The following is a 26692-nucleotide window of genomic DNA, read 5'->3' as shown; positions in this document are numbered from 1 at the left end:
ACCAAGTATCAGTCATATATACCATACTTAAAGTGCTTACATCAAAGCCCTACACATAGTAAATGCTATTACTTGTTGGTTATTCTTGCTACTTTGATTGTCACTTGCACTTACATTTTAAGTCTCCCTAATTTGGATTAAAACACTTTGTCCCTATTAATGGAATCTGAAATATCAGTAAGCAGATGTAGAGAAATATTTTGGGAAATTCCTGAAATAAGACTTGGTAGGCAAACACCTACTCGTCCAGTCTAGTGTGCCTTTTCCACTAAGTAATGGCTGTGTGCCCAGGAAGCAATTATCAAACTTTCTCTGAACACCAAAGGAAGATACACCTACATGGTCAGCTGTGAAAAATTTTATATGGCTCATAAGCGCTCAAACATCAATTGGACCTTAATGTACATGGTAATTAAATCAATACTGGAGCACCCATGAAGGAGATTAATAAATAGATATGCTTTAAACAGAAAAAACATACCAAAACTGAAAACACTAAATGGTGATAATTCCACTCAACTGATCTGATACTCATGCCACCTACCCCTCTTTACTACTTCTGTTGTTGATCTGAAAGTTTCTTCCTCTGTAATTATTTAGTTCCCTAACAAAAATGGAAACCAAAATACCAAGACAGTCTCCTCAGTGAAAAGAGAAAGGAAATTGTTTAACTGCTAAGAGTTAAGGGAGATGATGGAAAGAGTTGACAATATAAAGCCCTAAATTTACAGAATGCTTATTTGTCTGGTAATTTCTTTCTTTTTTTTTGGGGGGGGGGGTCTGGTAATTTCTTAAGTGTTTCAAAACTCTTGAAGAACAAAAGAACAAGGTCATAGAGGCATATGCCATACAGATTCAGAAAACTTGCTAAGAAACCAAATCATGTTTTTCCACTTCACCACCTTCCCAGTGACACATCACCATCACCATGCTCTCTTGATTTGCCAAGACCACACCCTGTCTCTTGAAACAAACTGCTTGGACTTTGCTCCACCCATACTTCTATTTGGCAAGGGGGGAGGGGGGAGCCTTCAGAAGAACAACTACCCAATACAAATCAGTTTGGAACCCATCAATCCCTGTCTTGTGTCTGGAAAATTTTTTACTAGATAGAACATCAGTCTTGGAATACAGTCTCCCCTTTAGTCCTTTCTTAAATAGGAAAGATTCCAAGCCCTCATCACAATAAAGAAACTTGAGTTTCTTTAGACTTTTTTCCACTTCCCAACTCTTTGCTCTTCCTCCTGCATGAGCTTGCTAAAGCTCACAGTCAAAATTCACATCTAAAATAAAGAGGCCTGCAAGAGAAGCTCATGTAATCCCACTCCTTAAATATCACTGAGACATCTGAGATATTGTTTAGATTGTGGACTCTTACTTTGACATGCCAGCATAGGTAGATGGACAGGCAAGCACATCAGATGTCACTGTTTGGCAGCTGATAAAAGTCAGTGGCGCTATAATACTAAGAACAGAGCCACTAGATTAGTCTGTGAGGGAAGGGGTTGCCTCTTCCTTCCCTTAAGTAGTGGGTTAAACCCAGCTGGCACCCTCTGGAACGACGGGTAAGTCCCATCTTTATTTCTGCTACAGTTTTGGGTTTTGTTTTTGTGTTTCTGTCCAAATCAGAGGAATGTGCACAAAGATGATTTTCACATAAGATGTTTGAAAGTCACAACATCATGTTATTATACAGAAATGTGAGAAGAAAGTAACTTACTCATTACACTGAAACTGGAAGGCATTATAGAAAAGATACAAGGAAAGATGGTCGTGTGTTAGTATTTTTAAATCATTTTTTCTGGGATACTTGGTCTGACTGTAATTGATGTCCTAGGAAATACCCGCAATCAGTTTTTGTGCAAGTCTGAACTATATTAGAAAGAAAAAGTTAAGATTTTTAAATAGGAAACTGCATAGTATTTTACTTATAAAATCTTTGAAATGTATTTATTATTATTTGGAATAAAATGATACTGTCGTGTAAAAGAATCTATTATAGAATTAAGTCTTTGGACAGTGACTACAAATATGAAGAAAAGCTTCTCAGAGTTATCTATTTGAGCAACTGCATAAAATTTTGTTGAAACATGGGAACAATGAAACTTTTGAAAGAACATATTTTCAATTGAGCTTTGAAAATAACAGTAATTGTTAACTATGCTGGCTGATACCAAAATGTACAAGATAGTTGATATTCTAAAAACATATATTAAAAAAAAAAACAGGGAACATTTGGAAAATATCTACTGGCTATTTGTTAAGCAGTTTATTACTTGCTATATGAAATGAATCTGAATGATTTGCCTTCCTAAAAAGGAATTTAAGAACCAAATTTGGATTTAATTCTGCAATGCAATGAATAAGCCCATAACTATAAAACTACTTGCCTTGAAATAGAGCCCTTTTTTGAGAAGATCTAATTAAAGCCTCCTTCTGGATGTTTTCCTCCAACAATTTAAAGGCCTAATATACTTAATTACTAAAATACACTCTAATTGGGGATCCCTGGGTGGCGCAGCGGTTTGGCGCCTGCCTCTGGCCCAGGGCGCGATCCTGGAGACCCGGGATCGAATCCCACGTCGGGCTCCCGGTGCATGGAGCCTGCTTCTCCCTCTGCCTGTGTCTCTGCCTCTCTCTCTCTCTCTGTGACTATCATAAATAAATAAAAATTAAAAAAAAATTAAAAAAAATACACTCTAATTGAACATGTTTGTGTTCATAAACTTGAAATTAAGGAATATATGGATTTTTAAGTGTTCTTTTTCAACAGAATCTTCCTCTTCGCTGTTAAGTCACATTTGTTCTTTCCTAAAACTGCTAGTTTTAATTTAACTCTAAACTACATGCATAGCCTTAGGATAAAGCTATTTGGTCTGAATTTTGTTCATTAAAAATGATACGTTCTTCAAGATAGGAAATTAAACAACTTTAAGATTTCATTTTGATGATGACAGGTTAGCTTTATCAATTAAAAGTTTAATTTATCATTATCTCAGAGTTGGCTTATACTATGTAAAATTAAATGTATTTTGAACTAAATTACCTGATATTTTGATTAGAGACAGAATTAAAGCCACAATTCGTAGGGTTAGTCTGTGTGTAAAATGTCTACATATAGTTCCGCTTAGATTTACCATAATAATGGAAGAAATCAGAGACAAATATAATCCTTCAAGGTTGATTTTAGGGGCAAACGATTCAACTAAGGAAAAATGGGGATTATAGGAAGTCAGAAGAACCAATGCAGAATTAAATTAAGTCAGAGAAACAGCACCCATCCTTTCTGTTAAGGCATAACTAGCTTCATATTGCCTTACATCCTTCTATACATCCTTGTCTGCCATTTTGGGAAAAAGAGTAAAAGAGAAGCTGAAACAATTTCAGAATTAGTCTAAAATACACATGAAATATGAAAAAATAGGAAGCAAACTAAGAGAATATCAACACCAATAACTAGATAATCTAAAAATAACAAGAATTTATATATTGCTCTGGAATAGACATACATACATACACAAAGAAAGACACAGATTCCTTAATTATCATTTAGTTTGGCACTGTGGTCAATTTGGAATCAAGGAAAGAAAAAGAGGCAGTACATTGAAAGGTAAAAAAAAAAAAAAAAAAAGAATACACTCCAAGTTGACAACAATGATTTATACATGTTCCTTCTACTTTATGAAATTCTAAAAGGATGAAGGAGTAAATGCAGACGTTCATGTTCTTTATAAAAAAGCTTACTGTTCCCCTTGATTTACCAGGACATCATTCATCACAGATCACCAGGACATTAATTAACTGGTGTATGAGAAGAGCTTTCATTGGTCTTCATGAGCAACAGGAAAAATACAAACTGAATGGGAGTTGACATGTTAGATATTTAACAGCTAATAATTTAAATCATTAAATCTCTGTGGTTAATAAAACTGAATCTTCTGGGCAAAAGTTAATCTTAAAACCATAAAATTATCACACTGAGCAACATCACAGAACTTCTTTCCATAAGTAACCAACCACTTGGCAAACTCAAACTTCCCACTCCTTTATCTTGAAAGTCACTGGGCATGCTTTAAGAATTACCCAGAGGCAAACAAATATTAATAAATCATTTCTTCTTGTTCTCAGGAGAAAAGTCATTTGTACAAAGACAGAGCTAAAGGAAGAGGCCTAGAAGCCAGGAAAGTTCCACCTTGAGGTGACCTTGAAAGCATATAAGAAAAAAAAAAACAAGCTGTATACGCTCCTAAAGATGTAAAACAAACAATAGTTTTTTATGAAAATATTTTAACTGAATCTTTTTTTTTTTTTTTTTTTTGCCTTTTGAAGGAACAATATTCTTCAAGAGAAGTCTACTCCATCAAAGACAGGAGCACAATATTCCCAAGATCTCAACGAGGGGCAGACCAAGACTGCTTCTGATTCCTTGGGACCGTCTGTGATTCCAGGCTTGCCACCCCAAATTAAGGACCCCACCCTTCCAGGAGCAAATTATTACAGTAATAAATTGCCTTCATCTTCCATATACCAGCTAAGCATGTTTAACTACGAACGTCCAAAACACTTCATTCAATCCCAAAATCCATGTGGCTCCAGACTGCAGCCTCCCGGACCGGAAACCTCCAGCTATTCTAGCCAGACCAAACAGTCTTCCATTATCATCCAGCCCCGCCAATGCTCAGAGCAAAGATATTGTGCCTCCTCAACAGTGAGCTCTCATGTCACCATGTCCTCCTCTGCTTTCCCTGCTTCTCCCCAGCAGCATGCTGGCTCCAACCCAGGCCAAAGGGTTACGGCCACCTATAACCAGTCCCCAGCCAGCTTCCTGAGCTCCATATTACCATCACAGCCTGATTATAGTAGCAGTAAAATCCCTTCCAATGTGGACTCCAAGTAAGTGAATTTCTTTTATGTATAACTATATATTGCATATACACTGACCTTGCATCTGAAGAGTGGGGGGCGGGGGGATGTCCTGGTTCTCTATTTGTTATCTAAACAGGCAACTCGACCTCAAGGTCTCACATCATTCTCCTAAGACACCTTGAATCAGGATGCCGGCAGTAAGAGGTTTTATCTGATCCATTCTCTAGTGCTTATATTAAGCTAGACCCAAATTACCTATTATCACATAGTATTACTTACCAATTTTCCATCTTCAAAAAAAAAAAAAGATTCCTAACATACCCATGAACAGTGAACTATTCTCTCCCAGTTCTAAGTTAAGGTTCTCATGCTGTAAATTTAATTCCTCTGGTTCTGGGCTCAGCTGAGATGAAGAACACCTGTCTGCTCTTCCTCAGATAGGATTTCCTCTCACATAAGCAGAGGCTATTAAATGTCTTCTCGGTCTCAGTCTTTTCTTCCTATCCATTTCCCCTCTGACCCTGAATATCCAGTTGGCTAAAAAAACCTGGGATTCAGATGCTGAAGTGTATGAATTTTCCTTACTATAATCAGAAGAAAGGCTTGAACAGATACATGACCTTAGGATTCCCTTTGGTAATTAAAACCACACTCATCCAAACTGGTTGAGCTGATTGTTCTGTCTAAATAAAGAGAATACCTGGTGCCTTATGCAAGCATGTACTACTTGCAAAGCCCCAAAACTATCCTAGGAGAACCTGATATGAATAAGGACACGGTGGCTGTGCTTTTTTTAAAACATGAACTAAATACTTTGTGCTTATGCAAACCTAGAGATATCAGTTTTCCTATCCCTTGGCTGGCTAAAACACCGGATAATTAATTCAGAGGCATCTGAAAAATTGTCTGATGGAATATGTTTTGTTAAGACTTATCAACAAATTTGCTGAGATGCTTGATAATTTCCCTCAGTCTTCTCTGGAGGCTAATTTTTTTAGAGATTCCTAGTGTTGGTGACAACTCTGGAAACAGTTGAACCAACTACAGCAAGTCAATCTGCAAAAAATACAACATCTTAAAAAATCAAAATGAAGAAAGCCAAAAATATGTTAGAATCCTATATATATTAGGTTGAACCACTTGAAATGACTGATAGTCAACTATTTTTCACCTACAAAAAATGGCATTCATTTGACCTAATATTTTTTAACAGATTTTATTTATTTATTCATGAGACACCCAGAGAGAGAGGCAGAGACACAGGCAGAGGGAGAAGTAGGCTCCTTGCAGGGAGCCCAATGCGGGACTTGATCCCAGGACCAGGGATCACGACCTGAGCCAAAGGCAGATGCTCAACCACTGAGCCATACAGGTGTCCCAACCTAATATTTTTTAAAGATGCCTTTAAGAATTAGGAGCCCTCTCTTTCTCTTCCCTCCAAAATTTCCGTTATACCCATCATCACACATTGTAGGTTTTTCTTGTTACTTTTTACCCCAATGATCATTTTTCATCTACCTTTCTATTATTTTCAGATCTCCTATTGGGCATTTTTAATCTAAAATCATCTTTTCTGGGGACCCAGGCCAAATAAATAAACAACCTGTTCTGACTACACTCTTTTGCCTTAGTCTTTCAACCCTATTCCAAATACCTGCCCAGAAAATAAAGCTACAAATATTATGGAACCTCAATCATGTTCCTGGCTCTGTGCACAGAACTGAAAGAAAAAGGCAAAAATGGAGAGGATAAGAAATAAGCATAGGAGGTCCCCAAACCAGAGATCAAAGATCCAGCTTTAGCTGCTCCATTTGCAGCAATCATAGATAACTCTTTTAATCTTCCCACAGCCACTTGATATCCATTGGGTGTCCAGCTGCACCGGGTGGAAAGCTCTGGCCCTTTGAACATTTGTGCACAGCTCCCTCATTGTTATGGTGGCCTGAAGTTCACCCTGCCTTCAAAAATAATCCCTTGGATTCTGACCTAGATTGCTTTGAAAGCTTTATTTAGCTTTTCATCAGGAGGAAACCCTTAAGCAAACATTTTATTCAGTCGATCAGAAATTGAGGGTATCTCTAATTCTAATTATTCCATTCAAAAAGCCTGCTGTGTGTCATTCAGCAAGTGTGCCTTACCTGCTCGGTGATTCAGTTTTATGATCTATAACAAAATTACTAATGTGGGTGATTAATGATAGGGAATAAAAAGACCTATGAAGCAGGGTTCAAGAATAATATTAGTTTATAAATATGAGCACATATCTAGTCTTAACACTTAGGCCATCTAAACTGATGGGAGGTGGGGAGGAACACCTGAGTGGCTCAGCAACTAAGCATCTGCCTTTGGCTCAAAGTGTGATCCTGGAGTCCCAGGATCAAGTCCCACATCGGGCTCCCTGCATGGAGCCTCCTCCTACCTCTGCCTGTGTCTCTGCCTCTCTCTCTCTGCGTCTCTCATGAATAAATAAAATATTAAAAAAGAAAAGAAAAAAATCATAAGAGAGGGGCACCTGGGTGGCTCAGTGATTGAGCATCTGCTTTTGGCTTATTAGATTGTGATCCTGGGGTCTTGGGGTTGAGTCCCACATCAGGCTCTTCAAGGAAGCCTGCTCTCCCTCTGCCTCTGTCTCTGCCTTTCTCTGTGTCTCTCATGAATAAATAAATAAATCTTTAAAAAAATAAAAAATAAATTGATAGGGGAATTCAGTGAATAATGTGACTAGATCACATACATATCAGTGATTCTCATGCTTGGTTCTTTTTTTTTTTTTTTTTTTTTTTTTTTTTTTTTTTTTAAATATTTTTATTTTATTTATGATAGTCACACACAGAGAGAGAGAGAGAGAGAGAGAGGCAGAGACACAGGCAGAGGGAGAAGCAGGCTCCATGCACCGGGAGCCCGACGTGGGATTCGATCCCGGGTCTCCAGGATCGCGCCCTGGGCCAAAGGCAGGCGCCAAACCGCTGCGCCACCCAGGGATCCCTCATGCTTGGTTCTGATAATCCTTCAAGATTTCTTAGATATATTGCATTATATTATGACAGTATAAAAACAACTTTATTTTATTCTAATTCACTTTAACAAATGTAAATTTTATAAAGATGGTAGGCTAACATCAAAAAAAAAAAAAAAGAAAGAAAGAAAAGAACAGGCTATGGGGCTCCTGAGTGGCTTAGTTGGTTAAATGTCTAATTTGGTTTCAGCTCAGGTCATGATTTCAGAGTTGAGAGATCAAGTCCCACATGGAGTTCTGCACTCAGTGCAGAGTCTGCTTAAGATTCTCTCCCTCTCTCTCTCCACTCTCTCTAAATAAAAAATAAAATCTTAAAAAAATAGGCTATCAAAACTTCATATAGTAAGAATAATAGATCTGTAAGACCAAAGGAATTTTACCATTTTGACATGAGAATTCAATCTTAAAAAATAATAACTATTTATTTAAACACTTGATTTAGTTATTTACTTAACTGAACAAATCAGACTTTAGTTAAGCATTAATATAGACAGCCCTGAAGACCTAAAATGTAAAGGGGAGAACTGTGTACCATCAACCTTCAATACAGAGCATCCTGAATACAATTAAAAACATTCATTCATTCAACTGATAGAGCAATGCCTATACCATAACTTCATGTGTGAAAATAAACATTACAATGGTCAGTAATAAGGCATCTTTTTTACTTCAGAATGTTTATAATCTAGAGATTACTAACCAAGTCTCCAAAGCCTACAAGAATTAAAACTCCATCTCCTCTCAAATGAGATAAATTTCCACTTAGCTTGTAAGTTCTTTTATTTTTTTTAAGATTTTTTATTTATTTGAGAGTGAGCACGCATATGCAAGAGAGAGCACAGAGGGAGAGTGTCAAGCAGACTCTCCACTTAGCAGGGAACCCGACACAGGGCTCCATCCCAGGGCCCCCAGATCATGATCTGAGGAGAGGGCAGACGCTTAACAGACTGAGCCAGCCACGGACCCACTTGTAAGTTCTTTTAATGCCTTGAAAATATCTGGACAGGAACAGGTCAGAAAAGAGATCCAAGCTGCCTCATCTTGGTAACCAGAGATTTATTATGAGACTGCTAAAATATTCAGTGAGGGTAGTGACCAGTTATCCTGCATTAAACAGATATACGTGCTTACCTGCTGGGCCCTAAATGAATAAACCAGGTGAAATCTGAACAAACAACTGGTAAAGTACAAGATACCTAACAAATCTAGTAATACAGGAATCCCTACCCCCTGCACTCTGTCACAATCAACCAGGGAATGCAGGGAGGGGTTAAAACATCTTTCAAGATAACTCAGGATCAGAATTTGGAATACGGATTTAAACCAAATTCTTCAACTACTATTCAAATTTGCTTTTTTCCCTCCAACTCCCCTTTTCATTCAGGTTACATTTCTTACTCCTTCCTCCTCTAATCATTCCTTTCTTTCTCTAAAAATCATGTCAGCAATATTTAAGAAATCACTGTTACTGTAAAAGCTATTTGTTACATAGTACCACACTTGAATTGTGTAAGCTAACAAATAGGAATTGGGAGTTAAAAGAAGAGCCAGACTATGTCAACTGTAGACTACATTCAAATCAACAGAATATTCACTAAACACCAGTGGTCACGCTGGTAAATGTTTAACAATCAGCCCTGGAGAAAGAAGCTATGATTTGTGGTATTTTACCAATTTTCCTGTTGTACATACTCCCATCATCACCAATTTCAAACTTCAACATGAGTTCATAGGGAGTTGAGAATGGTATTCACTCATGAAACAAACTTACCAAATTGAATTATAAGACTGTAAGAACTCTCAAGCAGCCAGTAACTAGACTTACTCTCTCACTACTTTAGGGAAGATCTTCCAGGAAGGACATCCTCCTTATGCCTAATCTAATTCATTCCTCCAGCCGCTAAATTTTAATTTGCCAAGATTAAAAAAAAAAAAGCTAGTAACCATTCTTATTAAATCCCTCTTGACTGTTGCTAGAAAATTGTTTTTAACAACACTAATAGTACTAAGTGGTAGTTTCAACCTGTATAAAGGTAACTGACAGAGTAAGGTCAATTCTGTTTTAGTACCACATCTTACTTTGAAGATCTTTTTTAAAAAATCTTTCTGGGGTGCCTGACTGGCTCAGTCACAGACCATGTGACTCTTGATCTCAAGGTCCTGATTTCAAGCCCCATGTTGGGTATAGAGATTACTTAAATAAATAAAAACTTTATTAAAATATATTTTTTTCTTTTTAAAGCTACCAACAACCCTCATTTGGCCAACCTGTAAATGCTAAGCCATCCCAAAGTACAAATGCTAAGCCCATCCCAAGGACTCCTGACCATGAAATACAAGGATCAAAAGAAGCTCTGATTCAAGATTTGGAGAGAAAGCTAAAATGCAAAGACAGTCTTCTTCATAATGGAAATCAAGTAAGCTAAATGTCTATTTTACACAAAAAGCCAATTAAACTATAAAATCTAATCTAAGAAAGTTCTATCTCACAGATCTATGTCCATATAATCCGCAAGGGATAGGATTATCTAAAATGAAGAACTATCTGGATCCAATATCAAATACTACACATTAAACCACCTCTTGGTTTTCAGTAGTAGTAGAATGACACAAAAGAAGTAGAGAATGTAAAACAATGTAAAAGAATGAAGCAGGTAGCCCTGGTGGCTCAGCGGTTTAGTGCCGCCTTCAGCCTGGGGTGTGACCCTGGAGACCCGGGATTGAGTCCCACATCAGGCTCCTTGCATGAAACCTGCTTCTCCCTCTGCCTGTGTCTCTGCCTCTGTGTGTGTGTGTGTGTGTGTGTGTGGTGAATAAATAAATTCTTTAAAAAAAGAATGAAGCACGAGAAGAAAAAGAAATCTGAAAAATTTAATAGAAATTTTAAGCATTACTCTCTCATAAAATATGTCTGATGACCAAATAACCAATAGGAAATACTCTCGACTTCTTCGTATGCTGTGGTATTCACTACTGGACATATTAGCTATTGGACATAAAGCTATGAGATTTATGAGACAACTCTTCTGTACCTACTATATCAGTCACTTATCTTTGAAACAGTACTATACACCTTAAATCCAAATACATTTAACATACCAGTTGCACTGCTTTCAAACAGAAATTAAATCTAATATTTAATAAAAGTTCATTTAATAAAAGTTATTTCTCCATGTGAGGATATGTTGTACAATCTTCAAAGATGGAGCAAACGAGAACATGCAGAACAAAAAGGAAGGTGAAGAACTTCCCTTGACTTGGGATAGCCTTACTTAAGGGTGGTTATGCCTGTGTCTCCTAAGAGCAAGAGGAAAACAGATGAGGGAGGTAGCACTAGAATGGAAGGGAAATGCTTTGAATGAAAACAAAGTTTTAAAACATAATAAATATCTGTAATTCGACAGAACTATACTTCTTTAGTGTAATTCTTGGTAGTTTTAAGGTAAAGATATGCAAACAAGTTTTATTACATCTCATTACTATCTCCTTAATGATTTATTTAAAGCGGCTAACATATGAGGAGAAGATGGCTCGCAGATTGCTAGGACCACAGAATGCAGCTGCTGTGTTTCAAGCTCAAAATGACAGTGAGGCACAAGACTCACCACAGGTAAATTATAATCATCTTTACCTACTTTTCTTTGGTGTGATTTTTAAATGTCTTGTTTTCCAAATGCTTACAAATACCATTTGAAGCAAAAGTCAATCATTTCCATGCTCCATTATGTATAAAAAGGAGAGGCCACATGAGGCCTAAAATATACAAACTTAAAATTTTACCCCATTTTCTTGCCTTCTAATATCAGCATATGAAATGTCACAAAGTCAGAATATCAAAAGGCTAAGAGTGTCACTTTTCATCTCGACATTTAGTAGTCTGCTACACCTACAACTCTTTTTCCAAGGTTTGCAGGGATAGACAATTTATGAGTTGTAAATCTTTAATATGACAGAAGTTAAAACTCTAAGCTATATTAATTATAACCTTTTCTCATAAGCTGTTAACCATTTCAATGTTTTAAAATATAATTGTGAGGGCACCAGGGAGGCTCAGTCAGTTAAGTGTCTGACTTCAGCTCAGGTCACGATCTCAGGGTCCTGGGATTGAGCCACACTTCCAGCTCCCTGCTCAGCAGGGAGTACGCTTCTCCCTGTCTCTGCCTCTTTCCCTCCTTGTGCTCTTTCATAAATAAATAAATAAATAAATAAATAAATAAATAAATAAATAAATAAATAAATACTTAAATAAAATTGTGAAACTAATGAAACATCCAATTCCCTTTGTTCCTGTATTCAAAAATTCTTATTAAAAACAAAACAAGCAACAGCAACAATAAAAAAGCCTTGAGTAATGGCTCTAAGATTAACAAAAGGATCCTTTCAAAGAACAGATAAACTTCATGGAGGGCATAAAGTGAATATCCCACAGGCTTGTTCCTGATCAGCTTCATTCCAACAAGTAAACTTAACCCTGAAGACAAATACACAGTTGAAGAACAGACTGAACTGTTACTGCTGTCTTCCTTGTGTAGTCACCTCTCATTTCTTGCCAAAAACCCCACAAGAAACTGGGAGCCAAAGGGATAAGATTCGACACCCAAGAACCCCAAGCCTCTAAGCACAGGAAATTGAAAATAGAATTTTGGTTTTTTAAAGGTGATTAGACCTACTAAAAAGGATAGAGCAGGGTCTAATAGGGCAAGTAATGAGAAAATGAAAACAGAACTTGAATCTCTTTTCAGCTACTCAACAGTCCATACATTCATTCGATGAGTTCATTTATATGGAGCACCTACTCTGAGTTGGGCTCTGGACTGTACAGATTACAAGATGTGAAACTACCTCTGTTAGAAGTAACTCAAAGCAACTTATATCGATGGCCAATGTTATAAATTCAGTGTATGGTTTTGAGGGCACCAATGTATCATTTTTCTCATACATTCCTTAAATACATTAAAATGAAGGTGATGGTACCAAGAAAAAAGATAGCAGCAAAATATTACAAAATCAGAAAAGATAAATCCTAGATTTTGTATGCTTCAAACATTCTAATAACCCAAGAGTATCAAATTATGTAAAACTGAAATATTAAATTCTGAATATGAATATATATATTCAAACCACTACTATAGGAAAAAGTCAAAAATTTGGATATTTGAGGTTTAATCAGAGGACTATCAAAAACTCAGCTGATGTGATAAATGAATTTTTTTGACATTTTGCTTAGATAACCTTAAGACTAGTCAAAATTTGTTAGTTTTAAGAATTTTATTTTAAAATGACCAAATACATTAAACATATTCATTACAAAATAACCTGTACTCAGATTTGTTGCACATATATGTGTGTGTGCAATTTATATATATATATACATGTTTTCCAGATATTTGGATACACATATATTTTTCACTTGTCTTGCCTACTGTGCAATCCCACAGGCTTGTTCCTGGTCAGCTTCATTCCAACAAGTAAATTTATCATTGCACATGTATTTTGTGAAATACACAAAATAAGTACTAAGTATATGAGAAGATATTTAATTATGATTTCCATCAATCTCTGGTTTTATTCCCAAATGGAAATAATTTCCTGGGGCTCAAATATAAATCCTAAAAGATGTTTCCTTGGGATGCCTGGGTGGCTCAGTGTTTGAGCTCCTGCCTTAGGCCCAGGGCGTGATCCTGGAGTCCCAGGATTGAGTCCCACCTCAGGGTCCCTACATGGAGCCTGCTTTTCTTTCTGCCTATGTCTCTGCCTCTCTCTCTCTGTGCCTCCCATGAGTAAATAAATAAAATCTTTAAAAAAAAAAAAAGTTTCCTTAAATATACCTTTATTAAGCAGGAAATATTTAATGTTTCTTCAAACCTTCTCATAGCTCTACACATACCTTTCATGGTGTCCATCATGATTTTGTGCCATAAGCTAAAAAGTATTTTCCAGTCTAATATGTGTTAACTGCTGCTAGTGCACTTTTGAACAGTAGGCATAATACCCTGAATAAACTGCCAACACAAGTGACTTCATGTCTATTCCTGTTTTGCTAAAGGACAATCTGTACTATGTGCTCTCATTTCAAATACACCAGGGGGACACATCACCCTTTGTTGTAAAATACTCATATGAAACCAAAAATTCCACCAAAAATTCCAAGGCTAGCTAATTTTCATATACCATGCCTGTTGAATAGTCCTATTAATTACGGGGATTTCTTGCTAGAGTATTAGAAGGTCAGTGTACTATATTTCAGTTGTTTTTAATACTTCACCTTTGAACAATGCAGGAGTTAGAGGTGCTGAGCCCCCCCAACAATAGTTCAAATCCACATATAACTTGACTCCCCAACAACTACTAATAGCCTACTGTTGACCAGAAGCCTTACCAATAAGTAGATTAACACAGATCTTGTGTGCTATATGTATTATATACTATATTTTTAAAATAGAGGAAAAAGATGCTGAGAAAATATAAAGTACTGTGCTGTACTATATTTATCTTTAAAAAAAAAACCTTCATATAAGTGAGTCTGTGCTGTTCAAACCAGTGTTGTCAAAGGATCAACTATATATGTGATTAACCATGACTGCCCAAATACAGTCAACAAAGAGATGTTCAACTATGATACTTAACTCTGCTTCATTTCAAGCTAACAATCATGTTGACAATCTCACTTTGTTCTAATTTCAAGCAGCACAACTTAGAACATGCACGACTGCAAGTTCCTACATCACAAGTAAGGTAAAAAATAATTTTTCTTCTCATTCTTTTTTTTTTTCTTCTCATTCTTAAAGAAACATTTTGCTACCAAAAATATTTTCAGCTTAAAAATGTAGTATCTATAAAGTCTTACAAGCCTTCTACACTTTTTATTTTTAAAAATGTGAATTTTCTAATGCCTAAGAGGATGATCAAAATTTTTATCTGTTAATTATCAGAGCTAGATCTCAGAGGAAGTTTTTTTTTTTTTATATGTTTTGGTCAAATAAGCCAGGGCCACATGTCCATATTAAGCAACTTTCTCATGGTAATTGAAACCCAATTCCAATTACTAAATCATTGCACATGATAAGAACTGTCCATGGGAAGGGAGACAGAACATAAAGACTCCTAACTCTGGGAAATGAACTAGGGGTGGTGGAAGGGGAGGAGGGAGGGGGTTGGGGGTGAATGGGTGACGGGCACTGAGGGGGGCACTTGACGGGATGAGCACTGGGTGTTATTCTGTATGTTGGTAAATTGAACACCAATAAAAAATAAATTTATTATAAAAAAAGAACTGTCCACGGGGTACTCTGCATTGTAATCAGTTTCTTCATCAATTTATAGCATTGTATAGAAAGCACAAAGATATATAATTTGTACCAGATGTTTCTAAATTGCTACCATTTCTAATAATCAACAAATATGCCACTGCTAAATAGGAGTTCCAATGCTTCTCTCTATTGTTATTACACTAACATATCAAACACTAGAGACTCTGGGTTCCAATCCAGTGGCTTAACTATATTTGTGTAAAAGGAAGAACAATGACAACTTTCCTACATAGTGATTATTAAAATATTTTTGTAGAAGTAGGTCGTCTTCAAGGGGAGATGTGAATGATCAGGATGCAATCCAGGAGAAATTTTACCCACCTCGTTTCATTCAAGTGCCAGAGAACATGTCAATTGAAGAAGGAAGATTCTGCAGAATGGATTTCAAAGTAAGAGCTCAAAAACACTGGAGGAAAATTACCAAGACACTACGTTTTGGAAAACGTCCTCTTGCTCTTCATATCTTGCTACACACCTGGGGCACCTGGGTGGCTCAGTCAGTTAAGTGTTCAACTCTGAATTTCGGCTTAGGTTTTGATCTCAGGACTGTGAGATTGAGCCCGGCGTCAGACTCTGGGCTGGGCATGGAGCCGGTATAAGAGTCTCTCCCAGTCTGTCCCTGGCACCCCACCCCCCCGCAAAATAAATAAATAACTTACTGTACACCTTAACAAATAACATGTACAGTGGATAAGAACAAAAATTCTGGAGCCAAGCTTACCTGGGTTTGAATCCTGGCTCTGGCACTATCCAGCTGTGTAACCTCAGATAGGGCAATTAACCTGTTTTCTGTGTCCTCTGTAAAATGGGAGTAACAAACGTACCTCCTCATAAAATTATGAGGCTTAACTGAGTAAACAGGCATAAAGTACTCCATAAGTGAAGCTACCAAAACAATAGAATTTCTAATGCAAAATGCCTCTTTAATTCTTCTCCATTAAGAAATTCAAGCTAACCTACTCAGTTGGCCTAGAAGAGTTCTTTAAGCTAGAAGGGATCTTTAGAAAGACCTCCATTTTTACTATCCTCATTTTGGAATCCTTTTCTTATAAAATATTTTTCTGGATTCCTTATGAATCAAAGTATATGGATTTAATTATTAAGGGTTAAAGAAAAACACTTAACAAACTGGCATTTAAAAACCAGAATTATAGCTCAAGAACACTCTGTTTTGATAAAGTCATTCATTAGATCAGCAAGTGTCACATGTATGTCCCCGTGGGACTTCATTTGCAATCACCATTAGTGAAAAATGCCATAGCACTTCCTATTTCTTGTGGAGACCTACATAACATAAATTGATATTCTAAATATAGTAACTGAGAGATCTTAAGGAGCCTGAGGTTTCATACAAGAGGGTTAGATCTGGTTTGAGGTAGTCTGAAAATACTAAGTTAATTTCGAGTTTTAATTTCCACTGTTTTGTTAAAAAAAAAATAGTTGAAACCAAATACCTTTTTAAGCTCTTGCTTTGCATTTTGCATCACAAACCCAATCATATACTAGAATGGTTAAAATCTGTAAAAGGACAAATAGGTTCCAGTGATGATATAATTTAAAATACTGTCATCTTCTGTTTTCCTTTCCAGGTAAGTGGATTGCCAGCTCCTGATGTGTCATGGTATCTGAATGGAAGACCAGTTCAATCAGATGATTTTCACAAAATGATAGTGTCTGAAAAGGGTTTTCATTCACTCATCTTTGAAGTGGTCAGAGCTTCAGATGCAGGTGCTTATGCATGTGTTGCCAAGAATAGAGCAGGAGAAGCCACCTTTACCGTGCAGCTGGATGTCCTGGGTAAGCTTCAAAGAGATCTACAAGAGCTCCTTAAAATCTAGCAGTATTTTTAAAAGCAAGTGCTAAAAAAGAAAAGCCCAGGTGACTTCATATTTAAGGTTAATGCCTACACAACCCAGCAGAATACCAATTTTTATCTAAAAGCCACAGAGTGGTGGTGGTAGAAGAGAAGGGAGCATTTTTGAGGGAAACTCAGTGAAACTTCAATGACAGACCTACAACCAAAGTTTTTCAGGAAAAGAAATAAAGAAATGGTGCAATTTCAGACAAAATAAATAAGGCATACAGTTGACCCTTGAACATCAGTTTGAACAGCACATGTCCACTTACATGCAAATTTTTAACAACACAGTACTGTATATGTTATTTTCACTTACTCATGATTGTTTAAATATTTTCTCTGGTTCATTTTAAGAATCCAGTATATAATACATTTAACATACAAAATATGTTAATTGACTGTTTATATTATCATTAAAGCTTCCAGTCAAGCATACGCTATTAGTAGTTAAGTTTTTGGGAAGTCAAAAGTTAATGCAGATTTTCAAACTGCATAGGATGGGGGGTGCTCCAACGCCCTAGCATTGTTCAAGGGTCAACTATACAAGCATTTTTAAATTTAACTAAAGGATCTTAAAGTGGAATATATTAGTCTAATCATTTCTCTGACATATAGTCCAAAATAATCTGATTCCTATTTTTACAGAATTGTCATGAACACACATTTAAAACTGAGGAATTAACGTTAACTTTTAGCCTTAGATTATGTTTTCTTTACTATGAAACTAGTCTCTAATTATAACAAAAACATGCGTACTTGCTTTAGAAAACAGGTATGGCTAAACTCATGCCTCGAATTTTTCAGTAAGGCAGTTTCTTAGAAAACTATGCAGTTACTTTAAAATATTACAGCTTAAGTACTTTAAATATATATTTCATTTGTAATGGTTTAAGCCCTAGTATATTGCAGAAGAGATATTTTGCTACAATTCACTGATGATTATATAAAATCTTTTTTTTTTTGATTATATAAAATCTTGATCAAGTTGAAGGATGGACAACTTCCTTGAGTTTGCATTCTACTCGGAACAACGAAAAATTTTTAAGATTATTCTATGATACAATTATTATTTTTTTTATGATACAATTAATAAAGGGCCTCAGCCTAACGGAAAAACTAGTGATCTGGGAATCAAAAAAAATCCAATTCAGGTGATTAACTTTGGGCAAATCCTTTTTGTGCCAAGAGCTCCAGAAATACTATAATGTTAGAGCTGAAAGAGGCTTTGGCAGGCATCTGTCCAATTTCATTTCTCCTTCAGAAAAGCTAGGGTTACAGTAGTATAGTATCAATTCCTCTTTTCCCTCAGGTAATTAAAGAAATGACATAACAATTACAGACATTCGTATACTATTTTACAGTTTACAAAATGCTTCTTCATTCGTTAACCCAGCTGATCCTCACAGTAGTTTTGAAAGGTAGTGGTAGGCAGAGCAGTCATTATTACTTCTATGTATTTTAGAGTGCATTAACTATTTTACAATAGATAAAAGTGAGCCTCAGAGAAACTGAACAAATTTTTCCCAATTTGGCATAGCTGGTGGAGCAAATGGAGAATTTGAACCTAAGCTGTCTAGTCTTGCCACCACTGATGACGTTTCCTTATAGAAGAGACATAAATGAGAATATAACTTAAATTCTTTGAATGAAACATGATTATAAATTCAATACATTACATTACTGTTTTAGAACTCTAATTGGTATAATATTACCAAATAGTATTACTGTATGTTGTTTTAACTAATGCTAAAACATAAAGCTTCCAATCTTCTTGAATTAGTGTTTTTTAAACTTTTTACGTCAACATACAAATTTCATAACACCTTGGTTTGACTTTTTATAATATTTCCAATACTTGAATTTTTTATTAATATGTAGCAAAAGAACATAGAAGAGCACCAATGTTTATCTACAAACCACAAAGCAAAAAAGTTTTTGAGGGAGACTCAGTGAAGCTAGAATGCCAAATCTCAGCTGTACCACCACCAAAGCTTTTCTGGAAAAGAAATAATGAAATGGTACAATTCAACACTGATCGAATAAGGTAGGATAAGTATTTTTAGACATACCTCTAGTTTATTTGGGTGAATGCAGTTGCACTTGAAATGCATTATAAATGGCATGCATTTGTAATCTCACTGTCTAGTTCTTAAACCATGTGTAGAAATACAATAAACCTCATTAACCCTGATTCTACTAATAAAAAATTTAAGGCATAAAGTTAGGATTTACCTTTTTACTATCAACAAAGAAAGATGGCTCAAGGAAATTATGACACAAACAAAATTAAAGGGGGGATTAAACTCCATAAAACCAATACCTATTTGGCATTGACTAGGTACAGTCTCAGAATTTCCAAATGCTTCGTTTTCTAACAATCAGACCCCCTGGGTCAGAGGCATCATAAATAAACATTCACAGGAAAATTAATTCCTATACTTCAATTTTTTTATTATTGTTTCTTTTCAGTTTATATCATGATAACTCTGGAAGAGTTACTTTACTGATAAAAGATGTAAACAAGAAAGATGCTGGGTGGTATACTGTGTCTGCAGTTAATGAAGCTGGAGTGACCACATGTAACACAAGATTAGATGTTACAGGTATGTCATGCTATAAACCCAAGCATTATAAAGGACTAATCAGAAACATTTAGTTAGAAACACAAATCCCAGCAAAATATAAAAATGTATAGTATAAAATATGAGATTTTCCCCATAATTAGTTCTGATTTTTTTTCTTTTCCTGTCTGATACTGAATACCTAGTGCAATCCATTTGTTTAGAACAGGTTTTCTGAATTAACCTCTATTTGATCTATTTCAGTCCGTCAAAACCAAACTCTTCCGGCCCCTAAGCAGTTACGTGTTCGACCAACTTTCAGTAAATATTTCGCACTTAACGGTAGAGGTCTGGATGTGAAACAAGCTTTTAACCCTGAAGGAGAATTTCAGCGTCTGGCAGCTCAATCTGGACTCTATGAAAGTGAAGAACTTTAATGAGGTTACCAACACTGGAAAACACAATAACTACATTATTAGTAATATATTCAATTAAATTAAATTTTTAAAATAAATAAATCTATGGCAGTATTAACAGATTATGGCTTTAATTAGGTAATATAACTAATATACATTTATATTTATCCTTTGACTCTTGCACATTCTATCTTCTTCTTCTCTGGTTTGCGAAGCCTCTGGAAAATCTGGGCATATGAGTTTGTAATTGTAGAATCCATCTCAAAATGTGAGATTTTAACATTTAAGTCATACACATCAACTTTTTAAGCACATCTAATGCTTGTAATAAGGTTTACCGGTACTGCTTTCTAAATACCGTTTTACCTGTTTTCTCTTATAGGAATACTAACAAGGCATAGATTCTCTGAGTGTTCCATAGTTCAATGTCAAAAGAGAATAAAATTTCAAATATTTAAAAGACTGTCTTCTCTTCACAAAAGTCTAGATATTTAAAATGTAACTTTCTGGTCTTTACATACTATACAACACTTAGCAAAACCTAAGAACAACAAGGTCCCAAAAAGCAACAATATTATGTTCTAGAACTGTGTCTCAATGAAGCTCACTTACAGCTCAGTCAATTCCTGACATGAGGCTAGACTTTTCTATGGTTTTCACTTCAAAAGCAAGCAACCACAATAACTTAAATTCCGACAGATCTCTCCTGAAATTGTGATTTTGTTTTAACCAAAAAAGTCCCTAAGCCTTCAAGATCTTGGAGCCTATTGAGCTCAACGGCTCAGTAAGAAGAGTTTATAGAGCCATCTGCCGAATTTTTGTATTTTAAGTAAACTTTGATGCCAGTGGGGGGAGGGGGAGTTCTTCTTACATTTCAAGTGCAGATAATCTATAACATTAGAAGGCATAATTTTGTGAGCATCTGAGAATCTAAGTACAGGAAGGGAAAATCCTTTTATTACACAATTCTTAAGCTAGGACATTAGCCCTTTCTTCTTAGGCCTCCTGTCCACTCGTCATGGCCTTTTGCTAGGCCTCTATTTCTTTTATCATTGGTAGTCTTTGACCCTCACTGCTGTGTGGCCTCGTTTTGCTTTTTATCTACACATGAAATAGCATTTATCAACATCACTCAACATCTCTTTCAGAGAAATCACAAAAGCGGCTTTTTTTTTTTTTTTTTTTTTTTTACTTCCCCAACAGCTTGATGGTTTTTCTTTGCTGGCCAGCCCTAGGGCCTTTCTACTGAATTCCATTTCATTTTCCCTTTTTCCGACATGAGAGTCTCTCCTGTCTCATATCCTGGTGGGGTTTTGGATGCCTTCATTTACAGCCATTTTTTTGGTTTACAAACGTTCCCCATCTTTGCAAAGCTTCTGGGCCAGGTAGGAGTCTGGGCTCCCAAGGTCTCCTGTTTGGCCTCACTCATCCAAGACCTGATCACTTCAGAGCTGGAATTTTTTTTTTTTTCTTTAATTTATCGCCTTCTTTAGCCACACTGGGTGGCAAGCGGGGTGGAAGCTATTTCCAGCAGCAGCTCTCGGTTAACGAGAACCGGCGTGGGCTCTGGCGTCCAGCACACCTGCCCCGACCACCTGTGCACTTCGGTAAGTCACTGACTCTCTCTCTCTCTCTCTCTCTCTCTCTCTCTCTCTCTCTCGGCGCCTCGGCGTCTCCAGACCTAAAATGACGATAAAACACCTACCTTTCAGGAAGGGGGGATGTGAAGACTAAACAAGCCAATAAATGTAAAAGGTGTTCAAGACACAGTAGCCCGTTAGAATTAATTACTACGATTTTTACGACCAACCCAAGGCCCAAAACCAGATTCGCCCGAGAAGCCGAGTCTCCCTCCGCCAGAGACAAACGCCGCAACTCCCAGCCCCGCCTCGGCCGCCGGCTTTCCAGAGCATCCTCGGTGCGCACGCGCGCTGGCCACTTGCAGCGCGGCTTGCGCCGGGGCAGGAGCGTGAGGGGGCGCGCAGGCGCAGGAGCCAGGGGGCGCGCGTCGCGAAGTTACGCGCAGGCGCGGCCCACCGGGGAGGCCGAACGGGCGTCGTTGTCCAGGTCCGCCATGGCGGAGGCGTCGAGGTGGCACCGAGGTGGTGAGGGTTGACCCTAAGGCGTGGTGGGGCTGGGCCGACTTGCAATTACAAGGAGCGTGGAAGGAGCGGCGGAGCCCCGTGTGTGCTCACGGGAAAGCTAGGATTCCCAGCACGTTTAGCCCGCACAGCCTTCCCGTGAGGAGGGGTGGACACCGGTCCCTTTTCACAGATGGGAAAACTGACGCTTGGAGGCGATATGGCGCCGGGGCTCGAGCTGGAGGCTCCGGGCTGCACACAGGCCGTCGCTAGGCCATCCTGCGATGCCCTTTCCTGATCTGGGGAGTCTTCCCTTATAAGACCCAGGCGGGGTCCTTCCTCCTCCAGCGGGATCCAGCCTTCCCGAGCAGCAGTGTAGACGGTAGAGAAAACGACTAGGGACAAATGGGTGGGGTTTTTTTTTTTTTTTTTTTTTTTTTGTATTTTGTTTTTTTCACTTTCAGACGGGGCTTCTGAGGAAACGTAATATATAAAATTCATTAGTGTTGCGTCGTAAAGTGACCGCCCGCTCACCCTCCATGAGAAATGTTAGTAATTATTCCTCTTAAGTAAAAGTGACAGTAAAAATAAATAAATAACCAGAAGCCCTTGGAGCTCTCCTTCACAGACTGTTACCAGCTAAAAGTGGCCGTGTTTTCCCATCATCGTAATTTGTATACATTATAAACTGTGTAATAATGTAAGGAACCAGTTTGTTTTGTGTCTCGCAGGGACTCCGAAACCTAAGCTGCATTACAGAAAGGAAGTAGAAATTAGAACCACACTTCAGGAGTTGGCACTCTACTTTATTTTTTTAATAAACCTATGTATATGTAAGTATGCAGATGTAGATGAAGACACTGTTTGAACTAAGACGTTGTGTGGAGGTGAAAAATAAAACACGCACTTTATGAACCATAGGCTCTCAGACTAAGACCTGTGAAATAAAATAGCGACCACATTTTAGACTTACCTCTAATTCATGTAGATGGTACTGTTTCCATTTCTTAAAGGGCAAAGCTTTGCTGAGGTCACAGATGTAATGAAAACCTTTCATAGACACTGAACTGTTCCTTTCAGTTTTCAGTTCTATCCTGAATATAATTGTACCCTTGACTTGGCAATGTTGACACGATTTCTGCCAGAGCCATGTGAATACATTAGCTCAGTTTCATAGGTCATTCTACACACGAGACCAAAGAAGTTAGTCCTGGTGTCTGCTTTGTTCTTTCTCTGGCCTATTGCACAGTTAGTAAAATATGCTGGTGCTGAGTCGCAGAAGGTATGTATGGATCAATGCAAATCTTTAAGGAGACTGGGAAAACATCTCAATCTGCATTTCTCCTTTCTGTGGGTCAAGAGCATTGACTGAATCAGTAGTAAAGAGCATCTCATCATTAGAGCACCCAGCAAACAGTAGGTATAAGCTCATTGGCCAGACTTCTCTCACGTTGATATGGCCTGCATACTGGCAATTACCTTATCAGCTAACTAGTTGTGGAGTAGGAGTGAGTTTGAGTAAGATCTTGATTAAAAAGAAAATTCTAGATCTTATAAATTAAGACAACTTAGACTGGTTTTTAAATGCTTCTTACAGAACATTAAGGGAATGGAAAAATATAAAAATCAAAATTTCACTATTCAGAGACATTAAAAAAAATCTTTATAATTAGGAAGAACTGAAAGCAACTTAAATCTTTATCAACAGAGGATTTGTAAAAAAAAAAAAAGACAGGATTTGTTTAACATTTTGGTATTTACAATGAAATAATATGGATCATTAAAGTATATGCTTATATGCTACAGAATAATGTTGAAGATAGATATTGGAAAAACTAAGTCTTCTAGCAAAAAAAAAAAAAAAAAAGACCTATTTAGTCATATTGAAGAAGACCCTGGGGATCCCTAGGTGGCGCAGCGGTTTGGTGCCTGCCTTTGGCCCAGGGCGCGATCCTGGAGACCCGGGATTGAATCCCATGTCGGCTCCCGGTGCATTGGAGCCTGCTTCTCCCTCTGCCTGTGTCTGCCTCTCTCTCTCTCTCTCTCTCTCTCTCTCTCTCTCTCTATCATAAATAAAAAAAATAAAAAAAGAAAGACCCTGCTATAAAACCTACCCACCTACCCTTGAAATAGAACAAATACTAGTTAATTTTTAAAATTATTATCATATGCCAAAACATGATTTTAAATGTTCCATATGCATTACCTCACTTCTCAAAACTATGAGGGAGGAGATGTCATCCTTATGTTAGGATTCAAATCGTTATCTGTTTGAATTCAGAGTCCATAGCTTTATTCACTACATTACATTGTCTACTTAAAATAGAGAAAAAGCTTGGAGAATAGTATGCATAATGTGATCTCATTTCTGTAAAAATAAATTTATTTTCTTTATAAATGAGTAGGCATATGGGAAAATCTGAAGAATACATGCTAAACCTAAGTCTAGCAACTTCTTCCTGTTTTGTATATTTCTGTTTTCTTTTTAAATTACTTTTATAATTAATCAAAAAATTTGAATTTTCGAAACAAAATGGGGAACAAAATTTAATTTTTAATCCTGATAAACAGTTTTTAAAAATATATTTTTAAACAAAAATTCTTTTCTTTAGTGACTTTTGGGATGGTAAACCCACATATGTATTACTTAAACAAAGTTATGTCATCTTTATTTTTGGACACTTCTGTGCCTGGTGATGAAAGAACCAACTTTAAATCTATACGCAGCATAACTGATTTTTGGAAGGTAAGGTATCATGTGATTGAGAATGAAGTAGCTTTTGGTATTGCATAAACTAACTCTTGGCACACATAATAGGCACTGGAGACATTTGTTGAAGGAATGAATAAAAATGAATATCGTTCCTTTAAACTTTTAGAATCAGCCAATCAGTATATTGAGAACCTATACATTATAACAGAGTTCTTAGAATTTTAAAAAATTATCCTTTTTTTAAAATTATCATTGCATAATTTAAAAAATTATCCTTTTTAATATTATTATTTGGAAAATAGTAGACTTGCTTATGTGAGATTAGGATCTGTGTCAAACTGTAATTGTATATAGTGAAAATTATTCTTAAAAAATCCTTAAGTGTGGGGCAGCCCCGGTGGCTCAGCGGTTTAGCGCCGCCTTCAGCCCAGGGCCTGATCCTGGAGACCAGGGATTGAGTCCCATGTCAGGCTCCCTGCATAGAGCCTGCTTCTCCCTCTGCCTGTGTCTCTGCCTCTTCTGTCTCTCTGTCTTTCTGTCTCTCTCTCTCTCTCTTTCTCTCTCTCTCTCTCTCTCTCTCTCTGTCTCTCATGAATAAATAAATAAAATCTTAAAAAAAAAATCCTTAAGTGTGAATGCCTCACTGGCTTAGTTGGAAGGGCATGGAACTCTTGATCTCCGGGCTATGGGTTCGAGCCTCACTTTGGGTGTAGAGATTAATAAAAAAATAAAACTTTAAAAAAAATCCTTAAATGGCCCATTAAGTGAAATGTATGTAATTTTGGTATACAGCCCTGTACTGTGTGTATTACAGTAGTGTACAGTATACAATCAAGTATAATAATAAAGAGTACATATGCAAAATATAACTTTATAGTGTTTTTAATTATGTGAGAGTGTAACTCCTTCAGCTTTGGAATAGATTTGTTTTTTCCATTACATTTAACTTAGCAAGATGCTCACATTATTAGGAAAGAACAATTAAGAGAATGGCATTTTCAGGTACCAAGTCACAAACATTAGGACATATAAGGAAGAGAGAGGAAGGTTTTCTAGAGTTGATTACAATTCAGTTGCGTTTTCAAGGATGCATACCAGGAGGGTGTTTTAGGTTATGTGCTATAAGTAATTCTACACATGGAGCTATGTTTGGCATTATAGGAATATAGAAAATGAGGTTTAAAAAAAAATCCAAACTATGAATTGAACAGAGGTCAGATTATGAATGCCATGCTGGGAATCTGAAACTTAGGAAGGAGGCAGGGTCCTTCTTTAGTGTTAGAGGGGAAGTTCAAGATGAGAAGCAGATGATTAGAGGTCATTGGTATAGGCCAGATGAAATACAAAAGAACAAGGAGATCTTCCCCAAGACTAGGAATAGAGTTCACCCTGCTTTTTTTCATCGTGCTGTCTTGAAGTATGCATGGCCAATGACAAGACAAATGCAGGAGAGAAAAAACAGAATCCTGGGTTTAGGATCTCTTACAAGGGCAAAGCCAGGAAGGAGTAGCAGTCATCACCACTGGAGCTGGTGGGAAAGGAGAACAGACAACTTTGAGGGGAAGTCATAATTTGTGGCCATGACACCATGAGTGTGTGACTATGGGTTTATATACTCATGTATTGGGGACAGTTTTCAATATACCCTCAAAGGGAGAAGAAGGGTTGTGAAATTAAATGAATTAATATTTGTAATTTTAAAAATCCTTAAATGGCCTTAAATGGCAATGCTAGAGCAATGCATAGTACACAGAGCTTAGTGAATGTTAACCATCTTCATTATCATCATTGAATTCATTTCCTTTAATACTAGTGGTGACTTGGTCAGTAGTTTTCATACTCCTGAACATCACTGATTTTCATGGTCTTAA

The 26692-nt window shown here is 36.9% G+C and overlaps 2 protein-coding genes across 3 annotated transcripts in view; both read left to right on the top strand.

Annotated features, from left to right (window-relative positions):
• The first annotated feature begins 1469 nt into the window (after positions 1–1469).
• Positions 1470–20194, top strand: MYOT (myotilin). 2 transcript variants are annotated; one of them, XM_055302621.1, is made up of 10 exons: positions 1470–1565; positions 4330–4893; positions 10125–10299; positions 11388–11492; positions 14571–14617; positions 15449–15581; positions 16782–16989; positions 18929–19094; positions 19520–19653; positions 19876–20194. In XM_055302621.1, exons 2-10 carry the CDS (start codon positions 4538–4540, stop codon positions 20046–20048), a joined length of 1497 nt encoding a protein of 498 aa, XP_055158596.1. In that variant the 5' UTR covers positions 1470–1565; positions 4330–4537; the 3' UTR covers positions 20049–20194. The 2 variants fall into 2 exon arrangements, with proteins under 2 accessions (XP_055158596.1, XP_055158595.1); XM_055302620.1 differs by having other exon boundaries at positions 14568–14617.
• A 1907-nt stretch (positions 20195–22101) lies between these two features.
• Positions 22102–26692, top strand: part of PKD2L2 (polycystin 2 like 2, transient receptor potential cation channel) — a 37673-nt gene continuing 33082 nt past the window's right edge. Inside the window, exons 1-3 of the mRNA XM_055301853.1 lie at positions 22102–22132; positions 22840–22941; positions 24721–24854. Coding sequence (XP_055157828.1) covers positions 22102–22132; positions 22840–22941; positions 24721–24854 — 267 coding nt within the window. The remainder of the gene's footprint in view (positions 22133–22839; positions 22942–24720; positions 24855–26692) is intronic.

This window comes from Nyctereutes procyonoides, unplaced genomic scaffold (assembly GCF_905146905.1).
Source record: "Nyctereutes procyonoides isolate TBG_1078 unplaced genomic scaffold, NYPRO_anot_genome, whole genome shotgun sequence".
Classification (NCBI taxonomy): domain Eukaryota; kingdom Metazoa; phylum Chordata; class Mammalia; order Carnivora; family Canidae; genus Nyctereutes; species Nyctereutes procyonoides.
The sequence above is the reverse complement of the archived record's forward strand: the minus strand, read 5'-3'. Positions and strand labels throughout refer to the sequence as shown.